This window comes from Musa acuminata, chromosome BXJ3-4 (genome assembly GCF_036884655.1).
Source record: "Musa acuminata AAA Group cultivar baxijiao chromosome BXJ3-4, Cavendish_Baxijiao_AAA, whole genome shotgun sequence".
Classification (NCBI taxonomy): Eukaryota; Viridiplantae; Streptophyta; class Magnoliopsida; order Zingiberales; family Musaceae; genus Musa; species Musa acuminata.
In genome coordinates, this window is record NC_088352.1 from 8,066,565 (window position 1) to 8,089,059 (window position 22,495).

Here is a 22,495-nt window from a genome sequence, read left to right on the forward strand (position 1 = left end):
ATCCAAATCTTAATTCAGGTTTAGTTTGTCATTATAATATGGAGGGGGGCTGTGTTCATAACTGCATCCCCTGCAAGAGGATGGAGTACGATCACCGTTTCTCCGCGTCACCGCCGCCTACCCCGCCGCTGAAGGCGAAGCACCACCACCTCTGCTTCACGTCCTGTTTCCGCCCCGTCGCTGGTTGCGACGGCGGGGACCCGGAATCCCCATACGGGGAGCGCGCCGCCCGGCCGCTGATCCGATCGCCCAAGTCGTGGATCCGATCCAAGGCGCACGAGCTGCCGGATAACTGCTGCAAATGCCGGGCCCTGGTCTCCCACTGCCGTTGGGGGAGGCACCGGCGCCACCACTCCGCCGACTTCAGGTACGACCCCCTTAGCTACGCCCTCAACTTCGACGAGGGGTCCCAGGGCGAGTCTCCCGCTAGCGCCGAGCAGCTCCGGTACCGCTGCTTCTCGTCCCGGCTCCCGGCGTCGCCCCCGCGCGGCAGCGATGGCGGTGGATTCGATGATCGGAAGAGGGCTCATGGAGTCGAAGGGATTGAGGCGCCCCTGCGATTCACGTAATTTCCCGGTTCTTTGAGCCTACCGATCTAATTGTAGTTGCAAAGATCGGATCTTTCTTGCGCTGCCGTCGTTTTCGACCCCGCCGATCTAATTATGGTTGCAAAGATCGGATCTTTTCCCCCTAAATCTCATGCAAAGAGCATCGAACTTTCTAATAAGAAAGAATGGATCTTCCCCAAAGGAAGCCTCTTTTAGTTTTGGTGCATCTTTTGCATCTTGAAGCCTTTTCTCTTTGTGTGATGAATTGTTTCTTGAAGATTGCAATTATGTTTTCAATTGTTCCTAAACAGGCCGTTTTCCAAGAAATCATATTCCTTCGATGGTTGTTCTTGTTCTATGTTTACAAAAGAGAGGGATTCTTTAATTCATGCCCCTTTGGTACTCATTCAAGGAGGAACATTTCAGAAACTCTCTGTTGCAGATGGGTTTGCTTATTGTCTGCAAGCATGTATTTGGCAGGCTGTCCTCCAACTCCCATGACATTGATATGATACAGTTTCGATAGTCTCGCAGCTTCACATGCAATGTAATGCGCTGTTCTGCACTGTAACCAAGCTTTCTTCATCTTTTCCATGCATGCATTGCATCAAATGCCCCACAGGTTTGCGCTGTGCGACGTACTGGCCGAAAGCGCACGACTGGCAGTGCCGAAAGCCATGGAGGGAGTCTGTCGCTGTTGCTCCTTGAACGCAGTAAAGAGCAGAACTGCAATGCTCTTTTCCCCACCATGACAATGTAGACCTGATGGAATATGAAAGCTGAACTCTCACCGGCAGAGAGACAAACAAGAGAGGTCTTGGCTTGTGGCAATCACCTTCCACGATCACAGGATTGTGTGTGCGTTGTTGATGATTCTGTTCTGAACATGGAATCCGAGTAAGATCTTGAAGTGCTTAATCCTTCGTGAGGGGCTTGTCACCCCCAGAATCTTGGGTCCATTGTACATCCACCTGTTTCTTGTGCTGAGACAAGTGTAAGAACAAGCTACTGAACAGGTCGGGACGTCTCCAACGTGCAGTTGAAGATATCGATGCCCGTGTTATGTATCTTTGGTGAGTCTCGAGTCCTCACGCAACCAGGGATGACAGCCTTGTCTCTTCTCCTTGACCTGATCTCAGTCCCATGTTTTGTTCTTAGCCCAACACGAATCCCCCCTCTCATCCGAAAGCAGGGGTGGAGTATTGGAGTTACAGAAGGGGAAATTTGGGAATTACAATCATATAATATTCTGCGAACACAATATTTGCAATTTCTTCATGAATAGACATGCAATTCATCATGCTCTGCTGACAAAAGGTACTTGTGTTATCATGTGAGGCTACAGGTGACAAAGAAGGCAGAGTCTACTCAGCTACTTCTTGATTCCACCTTTACCTTGGGAGAGCCCACACCGAGGACGAGGAAATGACAAGAAATGTGTCATCCAGTGGATTCATGGAGCTTCAAAAAGGGCCAAAATCTCCCCTTTTCTCCTTCCTAGCATTGCTATGGCTGTCACTCCTGAGGGTCAAGCATTGCAACCTTGTTTGTGCTGTGATCAACCACTCCTGTCCTGAGAAAAAGAGATCAAAGGAAGTATAAGACAACTATCCTGTTTTTTCTTGGTTTTTCCACATCAGATCTTTGGTCCATCTCAATCATTAACATTAGGCCTTCAAGCAGAAGTCACAATGAGGAAGCATGGGTGGCAGCTCCCCTACCATCCTCTTCAGGTATGTTAAAGTTTTTTATTTGTTTCATTTCAATTTATTGTTGTTACTTCCTTCAGAGGAGTTATGGTTTGGTGCTTTTTGTCTGTAGGTGGTAGAAATAGCTGTGTTTGTGGCTCTAGGGTTTGCCTAAAATGTGTTCATTGTCTCATTTGTTGGAAAGAAGTTATTTCAATATGTGATCATGGGGCTCTACACTGGTTTTGTAAGAGATACCACATTGGCATCTCTTTGTTCTTCTTCCTTGAGTATTTTAGTTTATGTCCATCTTCCAAGGTGAGAGCGTCGTTTGCTGTTAAATTTTGTTTATGATGATAATGGTTCCAAAGCAGAGAACGATAGCTATTTGTTCTTCTTGTCAGATTACCTGTGTATTTCCTTTATATGCTTGGTGTGCTGCAACAGATCCTGGGGACCCAGGTATTTTCAGATCTAAGAAATATCTTAAAGTAGAGGACTGCAAGGAAGAGATTTACCCTAAGAAATTCAGAAATGGGACCTCAATTGTGGAAATGAATTCCGGAACACCAAGAGAAAACCAACTGGATAGGGGCTTCACCAAAGATGCCACCATGGAGAGCTCATATAGTGGAGTTGAAAGAGAGAATTTGCCTTGCTACAATGTGCCTCTGTTGGCACTTCTCTTGGATTGGTACCCTGTCAAATATGTGTGTGATTGGTGAAACTCTCCTAAACTATCTCCTGAACAGCAAATGAGCGAGGAGGGCATGTTTTACTGCAGCTTGTGTGAAGTTGACGTATGCATCAAGCATCTGAATCCAAGCATTCTCATCCCATCATAGTGTCCACCCTTCTTTCTGCATTTCAGTTTAACCTATTTTGAGTCAATTCATTATCTATGGCAGATTTGATTTCTACTTTGGTAGTTTCAGAGAGTATTTTTCGTGATTTTGTTTTTTGCCGAATAAATTATTTTCATCAGTTACAATTATAATTCGCTGCATAAAATGTATAATGAATGCATGACTTTGATGTTGCAACAAAGAGGATTATTTGATGCACACATATCATGGAACAGGTGGGTATTCCTTTACTGGGTAGTTGATTAGTAGTGGCCTAACATACTACTTAACTGAGAAATCCATTTTGATCGGAAATGACTCCCTCATCACTCTCACGCTTCATGGCAAACCTCAATTTAAAAATGTGTTGATCCTTTTGAGCAAGGAAATGCTGATATAGAGAATAGAGAATTTGCTAGACTATTAACTTCTAAAACTTCCATCAGAAACTTCTTTAGGTGTTTCATTTTCAAATCTTAAGTATTGTAGTGTGTATCGATATCTTGTTCTCATGTGTTTCATTAGATTTGAAAGAAAAAAATGTACATTATACATGCATGTAAATTACCACTAATATTTGGTTAATCAGAATGTTGGAAAGACAAAGCAAATATGTATGACAAGAAGATGTTGAGATCAATGTCCCAACACTTCATGCACAACAGCTTTGACTGGTGACAGTGATAAATGGCAGCAAAAGTTTTGTCTGTATCACAGTCTTCATATAAAATTTCATGCATCATTGAGGTGAAAAATTGACTGTAATTTACAATGAAATCATGTTAGTGCATTGCCGATGTGCTTGATTCAATTGTCTAACGCTTGACAGCTTCACATTGTGTAGGTTTTGAAGTATAGTAAGCACTGTAGAGCTTGTGACAAATGTGTTGATGTCTTTGATCATTGCTGCAGGGTGAGACTTTCCGTGCTCTTGATTTGTTTCTCTTCTTATCAATGACTGAACAGTACCTAATATATCCTACTGTTTTCATGTTAGTAGTGGCTTAATAACTGTGTGTGAAGGAAAAATTACAAAGGGTTCTTCGTCCTCATGGCTTCTGCACTTCTCTTGGTAAGTTCAAGCACTTCTTTTATATCATTAAAACTGTTCTATGTGTTAGGAATTGTAACATCTGGACTTGTCACTGATCTTCTCTCTTTAAGAACTTCTTAACCTTATACCATCCTTCAGAAGGCGCTATCAGTTCATGTCCTTCATCATGTACCTGGTGTTGAGCAAGCATTTTGTTACAGGTCCTTTTCATTCTGACCGACTATTGACAGGTCTCCATGGTTTGTTCACCTTGGGCCAGCTTATTCTAAAGTGGTCACTCAGAGTGCTGATATTGATTCTCTGTTTCCTCAACTGAGAGTGTTTCTGTGTAGAGATTATCTCAAAGTTAGGGTTTGTGATCTCTACTCTCTGGCTTACATTTTATTATTCTGCTTAAAATGGTTCATCCCACTACAAAGCTTATTTTATATATAATAAACCCAAGTCAGTTTTACACATTATACTGTTCTCTCTGGATCTTCTGGGATGCTTTCTAGTTTATCTTATATTGAAGGATCATCTTTTTCAGGCTTTCTGTACCTTCTTAGCAATGGTCGCCACCCTACCACTTGCGCAACTTTGCTTCTTCCACATGCTTCTAGTAAAGAAGGTATAGTTTCCTAATAGTTCATTACCTTATGACTACAGTTCTGTCGTCATCTTTTTATGTTTGACCATGTTTTAATTTGCATCAATCTGAGAACAATACCAAACTTTTGTGTTCAGTTCATAATTCATAATATTTTGTGATTTTGCAAGTCCTCAACATAAAAAAAAGATATTCGTTTCTTGTCATTAAAGTTGTTCAGGATACATTGCAATCAGACAAAACTGTGCTGTTTTCATAGTTATTAAGGGTTAGAATTAAATGTTGACAATTCATCAAGAGTTTATGACCAATCTTTTATACTTTACCAGTGGATGTTTTGGCAACCAGCAAATATTTTAGCATTTAGTTCTTTTGAAGTCTGCATCCAAATTTGTTTCGATAAGATGGATGGCTCTTTAATTTTTCTTAATGATTATTTTTATGAAGATAACTAAAAATCTCTCAAAGTTAAATTATCTGATAAAGGATTGGTGTTTGTGTGCATGTGGATGCAGGGAATTAGCACGTATGATTATTTCATTGCTTTGAGGGAGTAGGAATGGGAGCAAGCTACTGGTGATCAGTAAAGGCCACAAATGTCTCGAGTGAGCTCCATGACTGGACTAAGCAGAACAAGTCCCTTCAATGCATTTCATCGCGGTGCATGGTGTACTCCACCAAGATCATTCCCGGAGGAGCAGGTATGATGTGCATCTTTTCTTTTGGAGATGCCTTGCTTAAGATTAGTTGCACTTGAAAAAATGCTAAGATGTGGAGTTTGAGCATGATGGCAAGGTTTAAGCATTAGAATCACTGAACTATTTGCATGATAAAAAATTGTGATTCATTTACTTTCCTTGGAAGTCAATTCCCCCGTTAATAATCAACCCGGTCATGCTAAGCCATCTTGCTAATTTCATTGTTCTCTAGTATTTAACACACTTTTCCCTTTGTGCTACCTTATAGAAGATCTGATCTCAGCCCCAATTTAAGCAACTGCAAAAAGCATCCTACTTGCAAGCTTTGATTAAGTTTTAAAGTCTTGCTAGTTTTTTTTATTATATGGTAACAAACACTGTGATATTGGTGGTTTAAATATCATTCTGCTCTATCATGTACGCATTTTACCTACTTAAGGGAATAAGATTGTAGCTTGCTACTTTGCTTCAAAGGAAAAGAAAAAGTTCTATCACAATGTTTTGATAGGAATAATCAATACTGTTCAATTTACTGAATTTATGTATTTAATGATATGGTTAATTTGATATATCTTTTACATAATGCAAATCACTATAAACATGGCATTATTATTCTTAGCATGAGAAGTTCAGAAACTCTGGAAAATTGTGTCTTCTATTATTCAGACTCGGCTACATCTTGAATGAGTTTGTGTTAATGAAACTACGAACGCTGAAAAGTATCATATTGTTCTTATTCTCAACTCCTGGAGAGTGACACAATGTTTGATCTTTGCCAGTTTGATGTTGTTCATCCAAATACTATCACATCCGTGGATTACTCGAGCAAAAAAGCATTGGTGGAGGAATCAACCATCCGAAGAAATGTTAGAGCTGTGAAGATCAGTCCTTGGACCCTTGCGCGACTTAATGCAGAAGAAGTTTCAAAAGCTGCTGCTCAGGCAAGGAGGAAATCCAAAGTCCTGCAGCCAATTGTAAGGTGGACAAATCCGATGGGTCAAGAAACGGAGAGCAGCATGAGAGTGGCAGCGGCAGGATGGTGCTCAAGCCTGATTTCTGCAGCCGAACTGACAACAGAGTAAGAGTTTCTTCGGTTGATCTTTTTCATGGACCTCTAGCAAATACATCTACTGCTACCGACAACAATGGCACCGACATGGCCACCGAGACATCTACCAGTCTAGCACCTCTGCAGCTTGAAGCACAGAACGCTTTTGGGTCGAACATGCAGAGGTCGTCTGCTCGAATTGCTGCTGCTCCTAATAGCAGTCTGGACTCACTTGATCTCCATCCTTCTCACCAGTCTTCATCAAGAGCCGAAGAGTTACAGGAGCTTATCTCCCTTTCTATCTTGGACACTGTTGCACCAAAGGGGGTTCAGATCTCAGGATCAATCATGCACAGATCATCAAATTGGATCGATCTTTTTCGCAACTCTGGCTGTAGTGAGATTATGGATGACTTCAAGGCATCATCATCCTCAGCCAGACTTCAGCCATATGGTAGTAAAGAGTCAACAGTTCTTGTTAACCAGTTCCATCTAATCTGAGCAAATTGGTTACAGTAGCTAGTTTGCCTTCTGCTGCAACAAAGATTATGAGCTTTGGTGTGCCATTTCCTGGATGTATCAGCAGAGGTAGTAGTCATCGTGAAACATTCTGTTCTACTCTGTTCATTTTTGTTCTGTATCTTATTAGACCATTTTTGAAGTCAAACTTTTATCCATGTTATATATGAAATGAGTCGTACAAATGCCATGATGATGAGAGTTATAGTTCCTCCTCCACCCTCCTCTTCTTCCATGACAGCAGTAGAAAGAAAAGACTGCTTGCATTGCTCTAAATCATCGGTTGTATGTCAAAGGCAACACCACTCCGTGGTTGGGCGACGCACTGAGCACCACGACGTACACTGGGGGAGAGTCGCAGACGATCTGATGCGCTTCAGAAAGCGGCATGGCGACAAGAGGCGCGCGGGCCGAGGCCAATATGCGCACGTATAGAAGGCGCAGGCCCCCGTTTCGGGGCGTCTCTAAAGCAAAGCGAGAGGCCCTGCGGGTGCAGACCGGCGTACGGAACCTCCTTTCCCTTTCCTCGTCCCGTATCGCATGCGCCCCTCTCAGGACCACCAGTCACCCCATATATCTCGTGTATCGCCTGAGCCTTTGGGCGACGACGTCCGCAGGCCTACGAGCTCCCACCACAAATGCGCCACGAAGCGTTCCGAGACCGGGGAGCGCCACGGAAAGCGGCGCTCACGCTCGCCCTTGTGCTTCTCTCCGTCGTCCTCTCCTTGTCTTTAGCCGCCGGGGGGAAGGAGGTCGACGAAGCGAGGGGTGCCGTTGGAGACAAGGAGCAAGCCGGGCGGGTATTTCACCTGCCTCCGGGCCTGTCGCGGCGTGGTCCGGTGGAGGCGCTCTTCCGTGGCAGCGAGCGGAGAGTTCCCCACGCCTCTGATCCCCTCCACAATCGCTGACGTCTGTCGTCGTCGTCCTCGTCTCTCTTCTCCGTGAAGTTGGTATCAAGAACAAGTTCACAGTCCGCAGTGAAGAGACATCGAGCAAATCGTGATGACTCCCACCAATAACCGAGCAAGACAAGACATGTCTCTGCTGCGATCAACTCCCTGTGATTATGCTTGTTGTTTGCCTGCTAGCAGTGTGGCTGTAGATGGAAACTGGGTGAATTAGGTGGAGAAGACATGATAATGAATCGAGTTCTTACATTCTTCTTGTAGAATTATGGAGTTAATTCACTGTGATTTTTGTCCTAATCCAAAATATGAAGAGATTCAATCGTAGGTCGGTAGTTCTCTGTGCGACGACATGATTGCATTGCAGTAAAGACAAACCACATGGAACTTGGTTTTCTCCAAAGCCACCTAAAAGTTCTAAGCAGATAGTAAACAAAGACGGGCAGCTTCAGAGTGCTCCAAAGTGGGTGAGGGCGCACATGCTAAGCCACCGTCTTCTTTACCGACTCCTTGTCTTCTTGGCTTCCTCTTTTTGTCCCACCCTTTTACCCTTGAAACCGGTGGCACTGTCGAGCTGCTTTCCGGAATAGCAAGCTGCAGCAGCAAGCAAGACCAAGTGCAGGTGCGCCGATTCATGTCTTTTCTTTCTTTTCATGCCCTTCCTTTCCCATATCCTGCGTGATGCGGAATCAGAAAGTACTCCCATGAACAGAGCCCCATGCACAGCCATTCTCTTCACCATGAGAAGAAGACCCCCCCGAAGAAGAGTATGGAAGGGGGTTTCCATCTCAAGTCTGGCAGTGACAGCTTACTGCCTGTTTAACAGAAAGGCAGACGCAGCCTAAAGATTCCAAAGCGGAGAGGCCTGCAACCTGCTGACCAGCTACATGCAGCAGCAGGTTGCAGGCAGGCGGGCAGGAGCAGAGGACTTTTGCATGCATGCAACTGTAAAGCCTAGCCAATTCCACCAGTTACATGAGTGTTGCTTTTTTTGGTTTGGTGGTGCTTTCTAGGTTTCTTTAATGGACAACTCCCAACATTTGATAAGAAAAAGTTCTACTTCAGCATGTTCATCTTAGATTTCTTTTCTGCTACCAGACTGGTTTGTGCTCTGGTCGGGTTAACCATCAGATGATTCTCTGGACTTTGCTGCATCATGTGTTCTTGATGAAGCCCACCACAGCACCGATAAGCAAATCCTATGCTTCCATGCCTAACTTGAATTTGAAGACATTGAGTAAGTCTTGACTCTCAGAATCGAATTTAAATTGGGTCAACGGTTTAGATGATTTCAAACTGAATCGACTACATGATTCGGTTTTGGTTCCTCAAAATTGAAACCGGATATCATCGACATGTTATGTGTGGCTTCTAAGGTCAAATACGGCATCAGAAAGGCAAAATTAAATTTGAAGTTGGTTGACCATCATAAGGGATTTAACTTTGACATGACAAACCATACTTTTTTTTGTTTTTGGGTGAAATATATTTTGATTGATTTGTTAAAGATACTATAAGGGTGAATTGTTGAAAAAAAAATATTTTTAATTTTTCATAACTTTATGAAAATATCATTTTATTTTCGTAATTTTAGAAAAATTTTGTTGCACCTTCGCTCGTGCCTAGTCGCCTAGCCCGTCGACCCTCGCATAGAGATGTAATCGTCAATATACGAAGGTACGACAACGAGGTCGAGGGCAACAGTCAAAACTTACAAAAACTTAGTGGATAAGATTGCTAGACATAGGATGACCAAACTTGAGATGAAGAGAGCGATCGACAACTAACAATGATAAGATAAATTATTTAAAATAAAAATATTATGTGAAATTTTTTTAAACTTGGAGCATTATGTAAAAAAAAAAGAAGAAAAATCAAAGTTAACCTTTTTTTCAAGAATTCACCAATATTGTAACACATAATTAAACTCATATAACACTGTTTTCGGTTTACAACTATGTAAATTATAATTGGATTTCATACGAACAACAGCTTGTTGGCGGCCGGAGATTCCCATGGCACTTCATCTTGCTGTCGGCTCACTTGTTCCTGCAACCAAAGCCAACTCTACCTCCTCCCTCCACTCTACGCTCCTCGTCTCGAAGTAGCCCGTCTTCACCTCGTTGGCGAAGTAACTCACCCACACCCTCCCCCCAACCCTCCACATCACCACTCTCCCCTCCATCTCCCTCCCTACCCTCCACTCCACCGCCTCCGCCAGCTCGTCCCCTGCCACCACCACCCCGCCCGCTTTGCTGAACGCCCTCCCCCACCCGCTGTACCTCCTCCTCATGCCGGCACTCGGGTTCCCTCCGCCGCCCTCCGCCGGCGTCCACGCCGCTACCTCCGTCCCTGTGGCGTGGTCGCAGAGCACCCCCTCGAACACCGCCGCGCTGCCCTCCGCCTCCTGCTCCCACCGCCAGCTACGCCCCTGTAACCTCGTCGCCGTCCGTGCCGCCGCCTTGATACCTGCCGCCTTCCCGCTCCCGAACCGGCCCTTCACTGTCCGCGTCGCCTCTATCTGCCGCTCCGGGTTCCCGCTCGACCGGCCCAGGCTCGGCCCCGTCGCGTACGGCGTTCCCAGCTCTGGTCCCACCCACACCCGGGCCCGCGACGGGAAGTGGCGCTCCCCGTCCAGGTCGTCTGCCTCTCTGCCGGTCTCCTCGTCCTTGCTTCGCCCGTATCGGAGCCCGACAACGCGAAGCCGTATGTTGTCGACACGTACGCTCACCCGGATAAACCGTGGGTCCCGCGTGCAGATCGTGTACTCTAATTGGACCACAGCTTCGAGTTGCTGGTGTGCCAGAGCGTAGCGCAGCGCGGAGTCTGTCGCTTCCAGGCCCAGACCTGTCGCGCCGGAGGCATCGACCCGGCCCATGGCCGGCAGTGGAGCGAAGCCCTTAAGGACCCAGAGCCCGTGCCTGTCCGCCGCGTACGAGGGGCAAAAGCCGGCCGGGAGAAGACGCTTGGCGGCACTGCCCTGCAGCTGGCGGAAGAGGCACCACTTGGAGAGCATGTAACCGAGGGAGCGCATGAAGCGCTCCTCGACGTCCGGCCCGACTGCAAGGAGGACGCCGCGCAGAGCGAGCCGGCAGCAGAGGGCGCGCTCGAGGGGAGCGTCAAGGGCGCTGAAGAAGAGGAAGCCGGCTTCGGCGGGGGCGTCGGTCGCGCAGAGCCAGAAGAGGCGGAGGAGAAGAGCGAGGCAGAGGAAAGGCGTCGCCTGACCGTCATCGCGGACTAGGGCGGCCGAAAGGGATCCCTGTTCGAGCTTCGGCGCCGAGAACGAGAATGATGAGGGAGACATGGGGATGCATTCTCGGAGGAGCTGAAGGAGGAGAGGCAGGTGAGGGGAGGCGGAGGGGACAGGGTTCGAGAGCCAGAGGGTGCGAGAGGTGGTGGAGAGGTGGAAGCCGTGGAGGGAGAAGGAGAAGGTGAGGAGGGGCTCAGCGTCGGAGCCGGCGGTGCGGTCGGCGGAGAGGCGGATGGACTTGGCATCGGCGGAGGCGGCGAGGACGAGGGAGGGAGGGGCGGAAGGCCATTGTGATGGTTCGGGGAGGGTGGCGAGCCATGACCACAGGTCCTCCATGGCTGCTCCAGGCTAAGGATGTGGAGGCTGCTGCCGTCCAAGCTTCTCCGCGGGTTGGTATAAGAGACAAGGTGCAGCTTAGCCACAGGGGACGGGACGGGTGGACGTGGTAAAAGGCTGGCCTGTTCTTGTCGTGCAGCGGTAGTCGCAGATGAAGCAGTCGACGTAACGGCTGTAGAACACACATGGTGAGTCCGTGGGCTTGGGCCAATGGGCCAAAGCCACGTGTAAACGTATCGGTGTTTGACCCGTTGACCGACTCGTTCGTGGCTTAGAGATGGGGTGACGAAGGCACGGCGGCGTCGGGTCTCTCTCTCTCTCTCTCTTGGACGTGGAAACATACGTGAGGTTGGCCATGCATTAACTGATGTTTCGTAGGTGCAGAGAAGGATCGGGTTTCTTCTTCTTCTTCCTCGGTCTTGTGCGATTCATATGCACCCACGCTCGAATTAATAGAACAGTAGATTTAGCAAATAAAAATTGTTTTCACATCCATATCTTTGATGCTTAAATTTAGAGGAATAAGTGGTGTTTAGGGATCGAATTGTTGAGGATCAAATCAAATCATATCGAATTGATGATATTCGATTTAATTTAATTAAAATTAAGGTTCATATCATTTATAAAACTATGATATTAAAATAAAACCGTGGAGAGTATTATTTGAACCCAATTGATTTTAGAAATTTTAGAGCCTTTGAGTTTGTTTGATTAATTAGTTTGAATCAGATGGATTTGTTTGAGATAAATTTTTAAAATTAAAATTAATTATTTTTTATTCATAATGGTTAATGAAATCGAAGAAAATAACCCTCCTCGGAATTATTTATAAGTTTTAAAATCAAACTATTGATGAATCAATTTAGACTGAATCCAATTTTTTTAATTCGATTTAAACACACATACAAATAAATATGAAAAATTAGAGGGATATATAATATAATTTTGCTTAAAAGCAACACCTGAACATGAAATGAGAACACTGTCTAACGATCTATTTCCTAAATGCATGACACAAACGTTTCAGTATGTTATCCTATCATTTGTGTCTCTCCATCATTCTAATGCAATATTTGCTTGATTTGTTTGTACAAAAGTTTCTCTACATGCTTATCCTCTTGTCAAGGCAACACAATTCAAGTTTAATATGCCCTAACTTTTGGTTTCTGAGCTATAGTAAATGTGTTGTATGGCCTTGCTCGAAATGAAATTAGAATTTAGCAAGTCAATTATCGTATTAATATTTGGATAAATAATTGATAAGTTATCCTACATGTAATCGAACTTCAACTCGAACCGAGATTTGTCGGATGATCCTAAAATAATTATGTTGGGTTTGCCCGATAAAAACGTATTTCGAAATATTAAGAAACTTGATAATGCAAAGGAGAAGTGTGTTGGGTAATTATTATATCAAGGTAAAAAATAATATCAAAAAAGGTTATTCAGTCATTATTAAGCTAAAAGATTATCGACTAGTCGAGTGTTGCGATTATAAAATAATTATTCATGTTAATGTTAGGATCATCAATTGTCAATTTGGCTGAATAGATTATTCTATTAGCTTAGAGTCAACTGTAGAGTAACTATTCATGTTAATATTAAGATCATCCATTATCATTTTGACTGAATAGATTATCCTTATTAGCATCAGGTTTTTATATCAGGTGTCATCTTAATAAAAATAATATCAGGTTTTTATATCAGTTTCAATAATTAAAATTTTACTCAAAACCTCAGAGTTGATGTTAGAATTTCTTGTGGAAAAACACTGCAATCCTACCCTGAGTAGATATTCTCCATTCCACTTTTGCTATCATATGGTCCCTATCGGCAACTAATCTTCCAAGTTGGGGAATTATTGTACTTCATTTGGTCGCAATCTAACCTCTTTGTGGGAATTCGAATCCAAGTACTTGAAGCTATCACTGTCAGGTCTTCATTCCCTATTCACATCACCCATGATAAAGGAGGAATTCTCACTCCCCTTTGCAATGTCTAAGCAATGCCTCTCAAGAATTCAGAAACAAATACTTGAGCTTCACTCTCTGCTTGCAGCCTCAAGATGCACACAAGCTAAGCTGCTTAGGACAAAGTGATGAGAAAGATACAAGTGTTGGAAATGCTCCTACTTTTCCCCTTCAGTCAGTCCACTTGCTGACCAGATAGGGCTTCTTAAAGATCTCCCATCTGAGGACCACTGGAACTCCACAGGCAAAAAGAAAAAGAGAACTACCATAATTTCACACCTTTTGTTCTCTTGACTTGAGGAGGAAGAGAAGAAGATAATGAGCATCTCTTAGGCATAATGACTCCTCATTCACCTACTATGCAGCATAGAGAAACATGTCTGCGACTCTTTTAGTTAAGGCAGTCATTTCTCCTCCAATATCCCTCCCTCTTAATCATGTTGGGCCTGTCATATTTATCTTTTCCATCTTGAGTATTTAAGATACTTGTAAATGATCATTGATGGTTTAGAGCTAAAAGTAACTGATAATTATGATATAATAGGCAATCGTATAGTCTTCCTCTTGGGACTACTTGACAGACTGCTAATGGCAGCCATTTGTGTTACAGCTTATGATCATTCATTACCACAAGATGAGACACACTGAGACAAGCTATGGGTAGTCTCTGCTACTCAGACAGACGAGATATAGCAGCTATGGTATCAACACAATGGTTCACTCTAGATCAGACTGACTGAGTCATCAAACAATTCCACCACTGGCCAACCTCAGCATCAAAGCTTGTGCACCACAGGCCAGCTGAAAACAACACATATATGGTCTTCCCAGCAATCCTAATCCATGGAAAGAAGCTCTCCTTGCAGATTTCAAGTAGATCTAAAGGCACCTCTACTGAAACATACTCCACTAACTTGGACCTGCAAGTTCTATTAAAGCACCTCCACCAAGATATTCCACCGAAGAAGCACAATGATGCAGGAAGATTAATGAAGAACAAAAGACTAACCAAACTTTATGTCACGTTATTGGTACTTTTGTGGGACCTGACATTTGCAGAAAGTAGCAAGGACAATACTGTAATGGCATCTCCACACAGCTCAATCAACTGCATGAGATCAGCTTGGTGCACACATACATACAAGTACAGAAGTAAACACCAGATGAGATGCTGTCAATCCTGCATGGCCTCTTCATATCTGTTCCTCCTGTTCCGGGTCTGTAAGCTGGGCTGTGGCTGTGGCTGTATGTTAAACAAGTGCAGCGGTTGACAAGACATGGATGTGGATGAGCTCGTAAGATAGGCAAGCTTGTTGGTTTCAGAGAAGACAATCATGTAAACTGGGTAAGACCTGATGAGGAAGAGGAGTGAAGAATCCGAAGAATTGACCTAAACGACTGTGACCATGGCAGCGGCATCGCCCGTAGCATAACAAACACCACAACGTGGGCCACTGATACCAAAAGATATATCTCGAGTAAAGCATCCACTGACACTCCTTTTTCTGCTGATGAATACTGCCGTGCAATTATTCCACTTCATACCTTGTTCTGCATCCTTCCTTTTCAAGGGAAGCAGCCACCATAACCCCAAAAAGCCTATATGCCTTCCCAGTCCATACCTGGTTTCGGCTCTCGGACTCACCTCTCTTCGGCATCTTTCTCTTCTACAAGCTGCTGCCAGGCTCGGCTACTTGCACATGGAAATGGAAATGGAAATGGGTGAAGTGGAAGAGGAAGCAGCAGCACGCGGTGGGAAGCAAGGAGAAGATGATTCTGATGGGGGTGTAACGGCCGGTGACAGCGGGGAAGAATGGCTGAACCTGACGCTTGGTGGGGGAGTCACCGCAGGAGAAGGGAGCTCTTCCGGCTCCCAATCCAAACCTCTCACCCACAAGATGTTCTCATGCAACTACTGCATGAGGAAGTTCTACAGCTCGCAAGCTCTGGGGGGGCATCAGAACGCCCATAAACGAGAGAGGTGCGCCGCAAGGAGGTCTCACGCAGCACAAACAAGGGTGATGGATCTTCCCCTCCACGCGCCGTTCCTGCAGTCCCTCGGCGTTCGTCCTCATTCCATGGCCCACAAGCAAATCCGGGAGCCGGAGAGGTCCATGGCGGCGAGGTTTGATCACACCAGGACCATGTCGTCGTCGTTCGCCATCGAAGAAGCCGCGCGTTCGAACTGGACTGGGAGCTTTCAGATCGATTCCGAACCTGCAAAGGGACCCTCAGCGCAGCACAATCTTGACCTCAGCCTCAGGCTCTGATAACTCTCGAATCCATCCCTCACAAGCTATCTCATCCAAAGCCACACGGTTCATCAATCATGTCCAGTCCAGCTTTATGTTTCCCGTTGCCAATGTCAAGAAAGCCTTTTTAGTAGTACGTAGAGCTTAAGAGAATGAAAAGCCATGAATGACGTTTGGAGATTTCTTCATCTTGTTCTGTGTCTCAATGCCCAAGTCATGTTCTAGTCTGATCAGAAACTATTGATCCACCAATCGACGTAGCTACTTCATAAGAACATGAATCGTTTGCTTCTGAAGAGAAAAATGGCCACTAAATTGTCTGAATGATGTTTACAGCAGAAAACATGATCGCTGGAAGTTTTGGTTGCTCCAATTTGTGATCCGGAGAAGCTGAGCCCGTCGATGACACAGTTTGGCGTACTAAACTCTGTTCATCTCAAAAGCAACTAAAGCACATACTTCTTTTTTGTCAGTGGCTCGGGAGACCCCAAATAAACAATAACCTCCACCAGTAAACCACTGATGACTTCCTCATCTTCTACTACCTCAGACATGAGCTGAGCTAGATGAAGATTGAACTATGTACATCCAAAAAGCATGCATCATATTATTTAGTTCCACTTGTCTGCAAAGCATTTTGTCTTTTATTCTTTTGCTGTCCTGACCAGGATCATGCAGCTGCAGGATAAATAATTCAGGATGCTGGACATTGATCCTCAAAACAATCTAAAATATACATGTTCTTTAATTGGAAAAAAAAGCATTCTGCATCACTGAGCTAAGTGCTGATCCAACATGTTTCAGACACAATGAGCATTGCTTCTTGTCTTACCGATGGAGGAAGGAGAAGGTGTATGTATGGCCTCTGAGAAATGATGATGTGACAAGAACTAGAATAGAACTACGACACCATTTTGTCTCTGTCTTGTGTCCTGTTCACTGTATCCACTCCGGGATCTCAGCTCTTGGGGACACGGAAGGGTTGTCTCTCATCTCATCATATAGGAGTTGGCTTCGATCCACCTTGGTGTTAGTATGCCAATTGAATCCCATGGTTCCTAAGTTCACTCGACATAATGCGTGTGTAGCTCACCCAACAACTCTGTAGTGTTGGAATACATGATTTCAATTATGTGTGATGTTTATAAATAGATATTATTGTGTGGAGGGTGTTGATGGAGGAGATAAAAGATATATATATATATATATATATATATATATATATATATATATATATATATATATATATATATATATATATATATATAGTCTTAGATCCCTACTATTATGACTTTTTGGAGATGCTAAATTAATGATTTCACCATAATTTATGTAATGATTTCTTCTGACGCCTCAAAGGAATACATTACTGAACGATTTGGTATCACATATTTCTATTCATAATTTTATTTTACTATTTATTACTAATTTTAAATTTTTAAATATTTTTTAAAATAAACATAAATATCTTCTTCTTCTTCTTCTTGAAGGAACAAATGGCCAACCATCACTGAGTACATAATATGTTTTTTAAGCAGAGTATGGCCTAATGGTTAATTCTCCTTTTCATTTTGAGGAGATAATTCTAGTTTTTTAAGTCCCTGTACAAGCATCAGAAGAATTGTTAAATTTGTAATCACCCTCCATTATTCTCAACAAAGAAAAAAAATACTTTTTTGTCATCCTAGATGCATTACTTGCTGAATTCATAATCTCAAAAAGATAGGAGAAAATATATTTCCTACAAAATTGTCTTGTGAAATAATAAACAGCCTCCACAAATATAAAAAGTCAATTACTTGATCATCTGTCATATACATTATAAAAACACATAATAGCAAATGTCATGGTGCCAAGTCTGGTATCCACAGTTCATACACAATGAACAAAAGTAGTTTATCATCCATGTATGATAGATCTAAAGAACAATACAGCACACAACAGAACTAATAAGTAGGCCGATATATTCACAAAAAAATCAAATGATAAATTCCCCTTGGTATCTTCGGTGTTTCTCAAATTCTACCCTCCACGTAGTACCAGTGGCCTCTGTGAAAAGAACCCCTCTGTCGGCGCCCCATGTCAAAGATGTGAAATTCTTGGAGACTGCCAGGTCAATTGTCTCAACTTGGATCAGAGGCAATCGATCATGACATGTCTCTTTTGCTTCATTTCAGTTGAATAGTAATTAGTAAAGAGTAGCTTGTAAGGCAAGAACATAAAAGTTTTACTACCACAATATTCCACCTTCAGAAGGCAGAACATCCATTTTGAAGAAAATGTCTGTTTTCTGCAATTTGCAATGGTGTCATTCTCTGATGAGCTGTTCCTCCTGCCTGCCTTTAACTTAAGCCAAAGGGCTTCATCGGGCATTACAAAAGCTCTTCTGTATTCCAGTGCCCAGCATCCTCAGAATATTTGACTACAACAGTCAGCACGTTCTGCTAAAAGAAAGTAAGTTGTGCTCTTAATCCATTGCAAAGTACAAAGGCATGTTTCAGTGCCTAGCATCTTCAGAATATTTGACTACAACAGTCAGCACATTCTGCTACATCCCTTTTAAAAGAAAGCAGATTGTGCTCTTAATCCACTGCAAAGTACAAAAGCATGTTTCTAGGAGAGAAGAGCCAACTATATATGAAATGCATGTAAATGGAGACCTACAGAACCACATAATACAGCAAAAATATTAGGGATATTAGCAGTTTGAACAAAGCTAGTAACATCGACAATAATGAAAATCAAAATTTCTGATAATTGATCCTTAAAAAACTTTTATTCAACGCGGTCCTTTTTTCTTTTCATGCTTCCTGGATTACCAAATGCTGTACAGGTCAGATGATGATTTTAAGGCATTATTTACGGTGTTGCTTTATCTAAATTGTGATGAGATGAGAGACAAGCATGCAGGTTCATTTTGTATCATCTTCAACAGTGATATGCCATTTGGTTTCTCTATGCTTCATGATCTTTGTTATCTAACAATATATTGTCCCTCGGTTTATCCGAGCAACATCATGGTACTATGCCGAATAGTGTGCATATGTGACTGCAGGTGTATGAGAAGATGTGAACGTACCTGAAAGCCGCTCAAACAATTGCATCTCACAGAGTCTGATACTGACGGGAAAATTTTACTTGTTTAAATGCAGCACAAAAATAACTGCAGGTTTAAGTTAAAATGGTAAGGATACAACCAGAAGAAGCTTCTGATAAGATGAAAAGAAAATTACTCACTGGATCTAGAAATCAACAAGAGCATTTATTTAAAACACAGTCCAGTGGCCCCAGGTGGATTTCCAAATATGAACAGATACTTAAGTAATGAATGTATTTTCAAAACTCTTGTACGTGTAAAAATAACTTTCAGATACTTGTATGGTTTGCCAACTGAGCTCTAATGTATACTTAACATTTGTCTTATTGAATGTTGGTAATGAAGTCAACTAAGGCATCTGGCATCCAACCACATAAAACTTCCTTAACCAATTGATCATGTACAATAAAAACCAACATTGAATTTAAAAAAAATAAAGGTCGAAGATTATTACATGTGTAACAACTTTTGCATAGACACACAACATAACTCAGTTTATGCTACTGAAAAGAGCCAATATTTAATTAGCCTAGATGGATCATAGACAATCATGCATATGAACAAAAACTCTACAAAACAAGAACCTCATTTTTTTTATTCTTATTCATGTAATACAAAAATCAAATTATGTTTTCCCTCATGTAGGATTTACATATTAGACCAATACTTCCAACAAGGTGAATGTATATGTTTCCTTCACTAACTACCATTAACTATATGATCTGATGATATATCAAGATACAAATCCTGCAATACCTAGTGTTATGCCTTGTAGGAACCAATATTTTTGTATTTCTAACAACATCCTTTGCAATAAATGACTTTTTAAAAAATATTGTGTGTACATGCATATGTATGTGTATCCAACCTAGATGGTAATTCCCTTCTTTTAGTTAATGGATACTGTTCCTCGCTATATACATAGACATCCATGTGGTAACACATGAACAAAATTCCTTCATAAACTTGGCCCATATAATGCTGATAATGATGGTAGATCAATCGTAAACTAGTGGAAATTCCTGCCAACATGAACTAGATGAAATCTTACTTTATTATTTAAGTTCAAATGCATCACTTCAAACAACTTGAGAAAGAAAATGCACTCCTTGACATCATTAATGCAATTAAAAACACGAATTATAATAGAAAAGTATCTCACCAATCAACAAAACAACAAGAGTAGCCCAAAGAATTGTTTTGATATGGTGACCATATTGGATCTGATACTGAGACCTTCGAAGTAGCCTCTGGAAAGCTCCAAGATACCCATAAAGATGCTTATTATATACATCCTGTCCACGACTACTTAAGCAGCTCTTACTTCTTTCATAGCATCCATTGATTCCCTATGGCAACAACAAAAAGGAAAATGTTAAAGAAAACGTACAACTACCATAGAAAGTAATTCAAACCTTGAAAAAATGCCATGAAGAAATGAAAAATAAAAGTTAGTCACCTGACTTGGTTCATGATTTCTCAAGGGAATGGATTCCATCACATCATGTCGGTCCTGAGCAGACCACTTCTTAAATCCATTCTTGTACCATCTCATCCTTGATGTTGAATCTAATGCACTGGAGAGGCCAGATAAACTGAGTACCCGTGGAGGAGGGAGATTAGACCGATCATCTGATGATCTTTCAGAAGTATCTTCACCTTCACTAGGAATTGTGATGGCGCAAGCCCCAATATCACCAGCACAGCTAGCTGATCTATGGATATTATGAGCTTTCTGATCCTCTCTATGCAAGGAACTCAACTGCTTTGAGTGACGAGAATCCTTTGAACAGTCGATCAAAGCCTCTCCGTTAGTCCTGATTAAATCATTCCCAACTTTCACATCGATGGCCGATGCAATTGGAATCTCCTTCCTATCCTCCAACGATGTATAGGACAAGAATTGTGCAAGTTCATCATTTTCCCCTTCGTCCAATCGAACCCATGTCAGGGAGCCCTCCCCTGCCTTGAAGCTCGTTTCCCTCAAAGAATTCTCCAGCGCCGAGATCCTACTTCCAATTGCCAACATAAATTCGCTATGTCGAGCTCTCGTATCATCCCCAACCGACAATGCCTCATCATTCGATCTCACAGCCTTTTCAAACTCTTCAAGCTGAGAATCAACACACGGACGATCAAAATCCGATTTTGAACAATCTTCTCAAACGCAACACCCTAGCGAGCGATTAAAACAGGAGACTTCGATAAAATCAAACGACAAGGAAAAGAGAATCGGATGTCACCTGCCATTTTGCGGTGCCAAGAGCTGTGTGAAGTTCCCTTTTCAGCTCGCCGGAGACGGGTTCGTCTCTGCCAGCGGATTTCGACGTGCTCTCTCGCGTATAGGTCCATTGCCTGTAAACGGATTCCAGCCTACGAATCGAAGTCGAAAGAAAACCCTATAACTCGATCACATCACCATAAACAAAAATGGGCAGAGAAAACCCTAAAAAGGAACAAAAATGCCCAAATTCCTCACCGGTCAGCGGAATCCTGGACTTCCTCCGCGGCGGCGAAGAAAGGATCCTTCTCCCACCGATCGAAAGTCGTCGCCATTCGATCCTCCTCGAAATCGAAGCACGGTTCGGATCGAGAAGAAGCCCCAAACGAATAGATGGCAACCTTTTTCCTCGGAGGTGGTACCACGAACAATATATTGCATAAGGTGACCATCCGTTCGAGTCCGTTGGATTTGATCTGGACGGTCGTGAATGGACTCGGGGACGCCGAGAGAGGTGAGCGGATCGCTATTTGTGTCGACAAGTGGATAAGCATAGGCTTCTTTTATTAGAATCGGAAACGATTGGAACGGACCGAAAAGAAAGGAAAATAGGAAGTAAGTTTATCGAATATGTGGGAGTAGATAAAAGATGGAGGTCGAGACTCGTTCGAATCGCATAATATACTATTTGATTCGGTAGCGATCCTTTTACCGTTTCAAAGAAGAGAGAGGAGCTTTTTTTTTAGTAATTGTATATATTTAATTTGTATAAGTTATATTAGAATATTTATTTTTTAAAAAAAATACGGATAGAAAAATAGGAATTGGTTGGTTGATAGATCGCTAATATTTAAAAAATAATAATAATGTAGTACAATATATTGGACGAAGCATACACATGAAGATAAATGACCAAAAATTAAATTATTCTTATTAAAATCAAATTTCTTATAGCGAGTATAAATTCAAGAATATTTCAATATTTTAAGTCTTTTTTAAGAAACAAACTTTCCAATTTCATAAAAACATTGTAATTACATAAGAATAACAATATTTCTCTAATCTTGCTTTCTGACAGTTTTCTACTCTTTTTATAATAAAATAATATCCCTCAGCTCAAAGTATGTAAAAACGGCCCTAAGGTTAAGAAATTTTCTGTGTGATTTGTTGGGGCCCACCTCGTTAAAGACGGGACCCTCCAAAAATTGGCGTATGCTGCTTTATGTGGCGTGCACACGGTATTCTTTAGTAAAAGGCGAAAGAATAGTTCGCTCTGTGCTCACCACGCAGCTGCGTGATTTGTAATGGTCGACACTCGTTTCATTATATAGAGCTATGGCCCCGACTGCATAGTCGCTTAACCGATGTGGGACTAAAACCCCTCGACCACCTCATTCGCACCCACCATCTCCTTGGCATCAATGCGTGCGAAGTCCATGGAAATCGTCGTGCTCCATCTTCTTGTGTTGATGAGG

At 42.7% G+C, this 22,495-nt stretch overlaps 4 protein-coding genes, 1 non-coding gene and 1 pseudogene across 10 annotated transcripts; 3 read left to right on the forward strand and 3 right to left on the reverse strand.

Annotated features, from left to right (window-relative positions):
- Positions 1-13: 13 nt before the first annotated feature.
- LOC135634721 (uncharacterized) lies at positions 14-763 on the forward strand. Its single transcript, XM_065145263.1, has one exon. The coding sequence runs from the start codon at positions 39-41 to the stop codon at positions 567-569; it is 531 nt and encodes a 176-aa protein (XP_065001335.1). The 5' UTR covers positions 14-38; the 3' UTR covers positions 570-763.
- Positions 764-1,002: 239 nt separating this feature from the next.
- LOC135634722 (probable protein S-acyltransferase 22) lies at positions 1,003-7,179 on the forward strand (annotated as a pseudogene).
- A 2,580-nt stretch (positions 7,180-9,759) lies between these two features.
- On the reverse strand, positions 9,760-11,567 carry LOC103981143 (uncharacterized). The gene has a single exon (XM_009397756.3). The coding sequence runs from the start codon at positions 11,478-11,480 to the stop codon at positions 9,918-9,920; it is 1,563 nt and encodes a 520-aa protein (XP_009396031.2). The 5' UTR covers positions 11,481-11,567; the 3' UTR covers positions 9,760-9,917.
- Positions 11,568-14,966: 3,399 nt separating this feature from the next.
- Positions 14,967-15,885, forward strand: LOC103981144 (zinc finger protein 7). The gene has a single exon (XM_009397757.3). The coding sequence runs from the start codon at positions 15,151-15,153 to the stop codon at positions 15,718-15,720; it is 570 nt and encodes a 189-aa protein (XP_009396032.2). The 5' UTR covers positions 14,967-15,150; the 3' UTR covers positions 15,721-15,885.
- A 1,599-nt stretch (positions 15,886-17,484) lies between these two features.
- On the reverse strand, positions 17,485-21,550 carry LOC103981145 (uncharacterized). 6 transcript variants are annotated; one of them, XM_065150028.1, is made up of 7 exons: positions 21,279-21,549; positions 21,043-21,172; positions 20,259-20,912; positions 19,962-20,148; positions 18,782-18,865; positions 17,950-18,143; positions 17,485-17,868 (listed from the first exon to the last, which is right to left on the reverse strand). In XM_065150028.1, the coding sequence occupies exons 1-5, from the start codon at positions 21,470-21,472 to the stop codon at positions 18,837-18,839; spliced, it is 1,194 nt and encodes a 397-aa protein (XP_065006100.1). In that variant the 5' UTR covers positions 21,473-21,549; the 3' UTR covers positions 17,485-17,868; positions 17,950-18,143; positions 18,782-18,836. The 6 variants fall into 6 exon arrangements, with proteins under 6 accessions (XP_065006100.1, XP_009396036.2, XP_018680584.2 ...); XM_009397761.3 differs by having other exon boundaries at positions 17,485-18,146; positions 21,279-21,550; XM_018825039.2 differs by having other exon boundaries at positions 17,485-18,258; positions 21,279-21,550.
- Positions 21,551-22,196: 646 nt separating this feature from the next.
- LOC135637422 (U5 spliceosomal RNA) lies at positions 22,197-22,312 on the reverse strand. Its single transcript, XR_010496270.1, has one exon. It is a non-coding gene; the product is annotated as a U5 spliceosomal RNA (small nuclear RNA).
- Between the last annotated feature and the right edge of the window lie 183 nt (positions 22,313-22,495).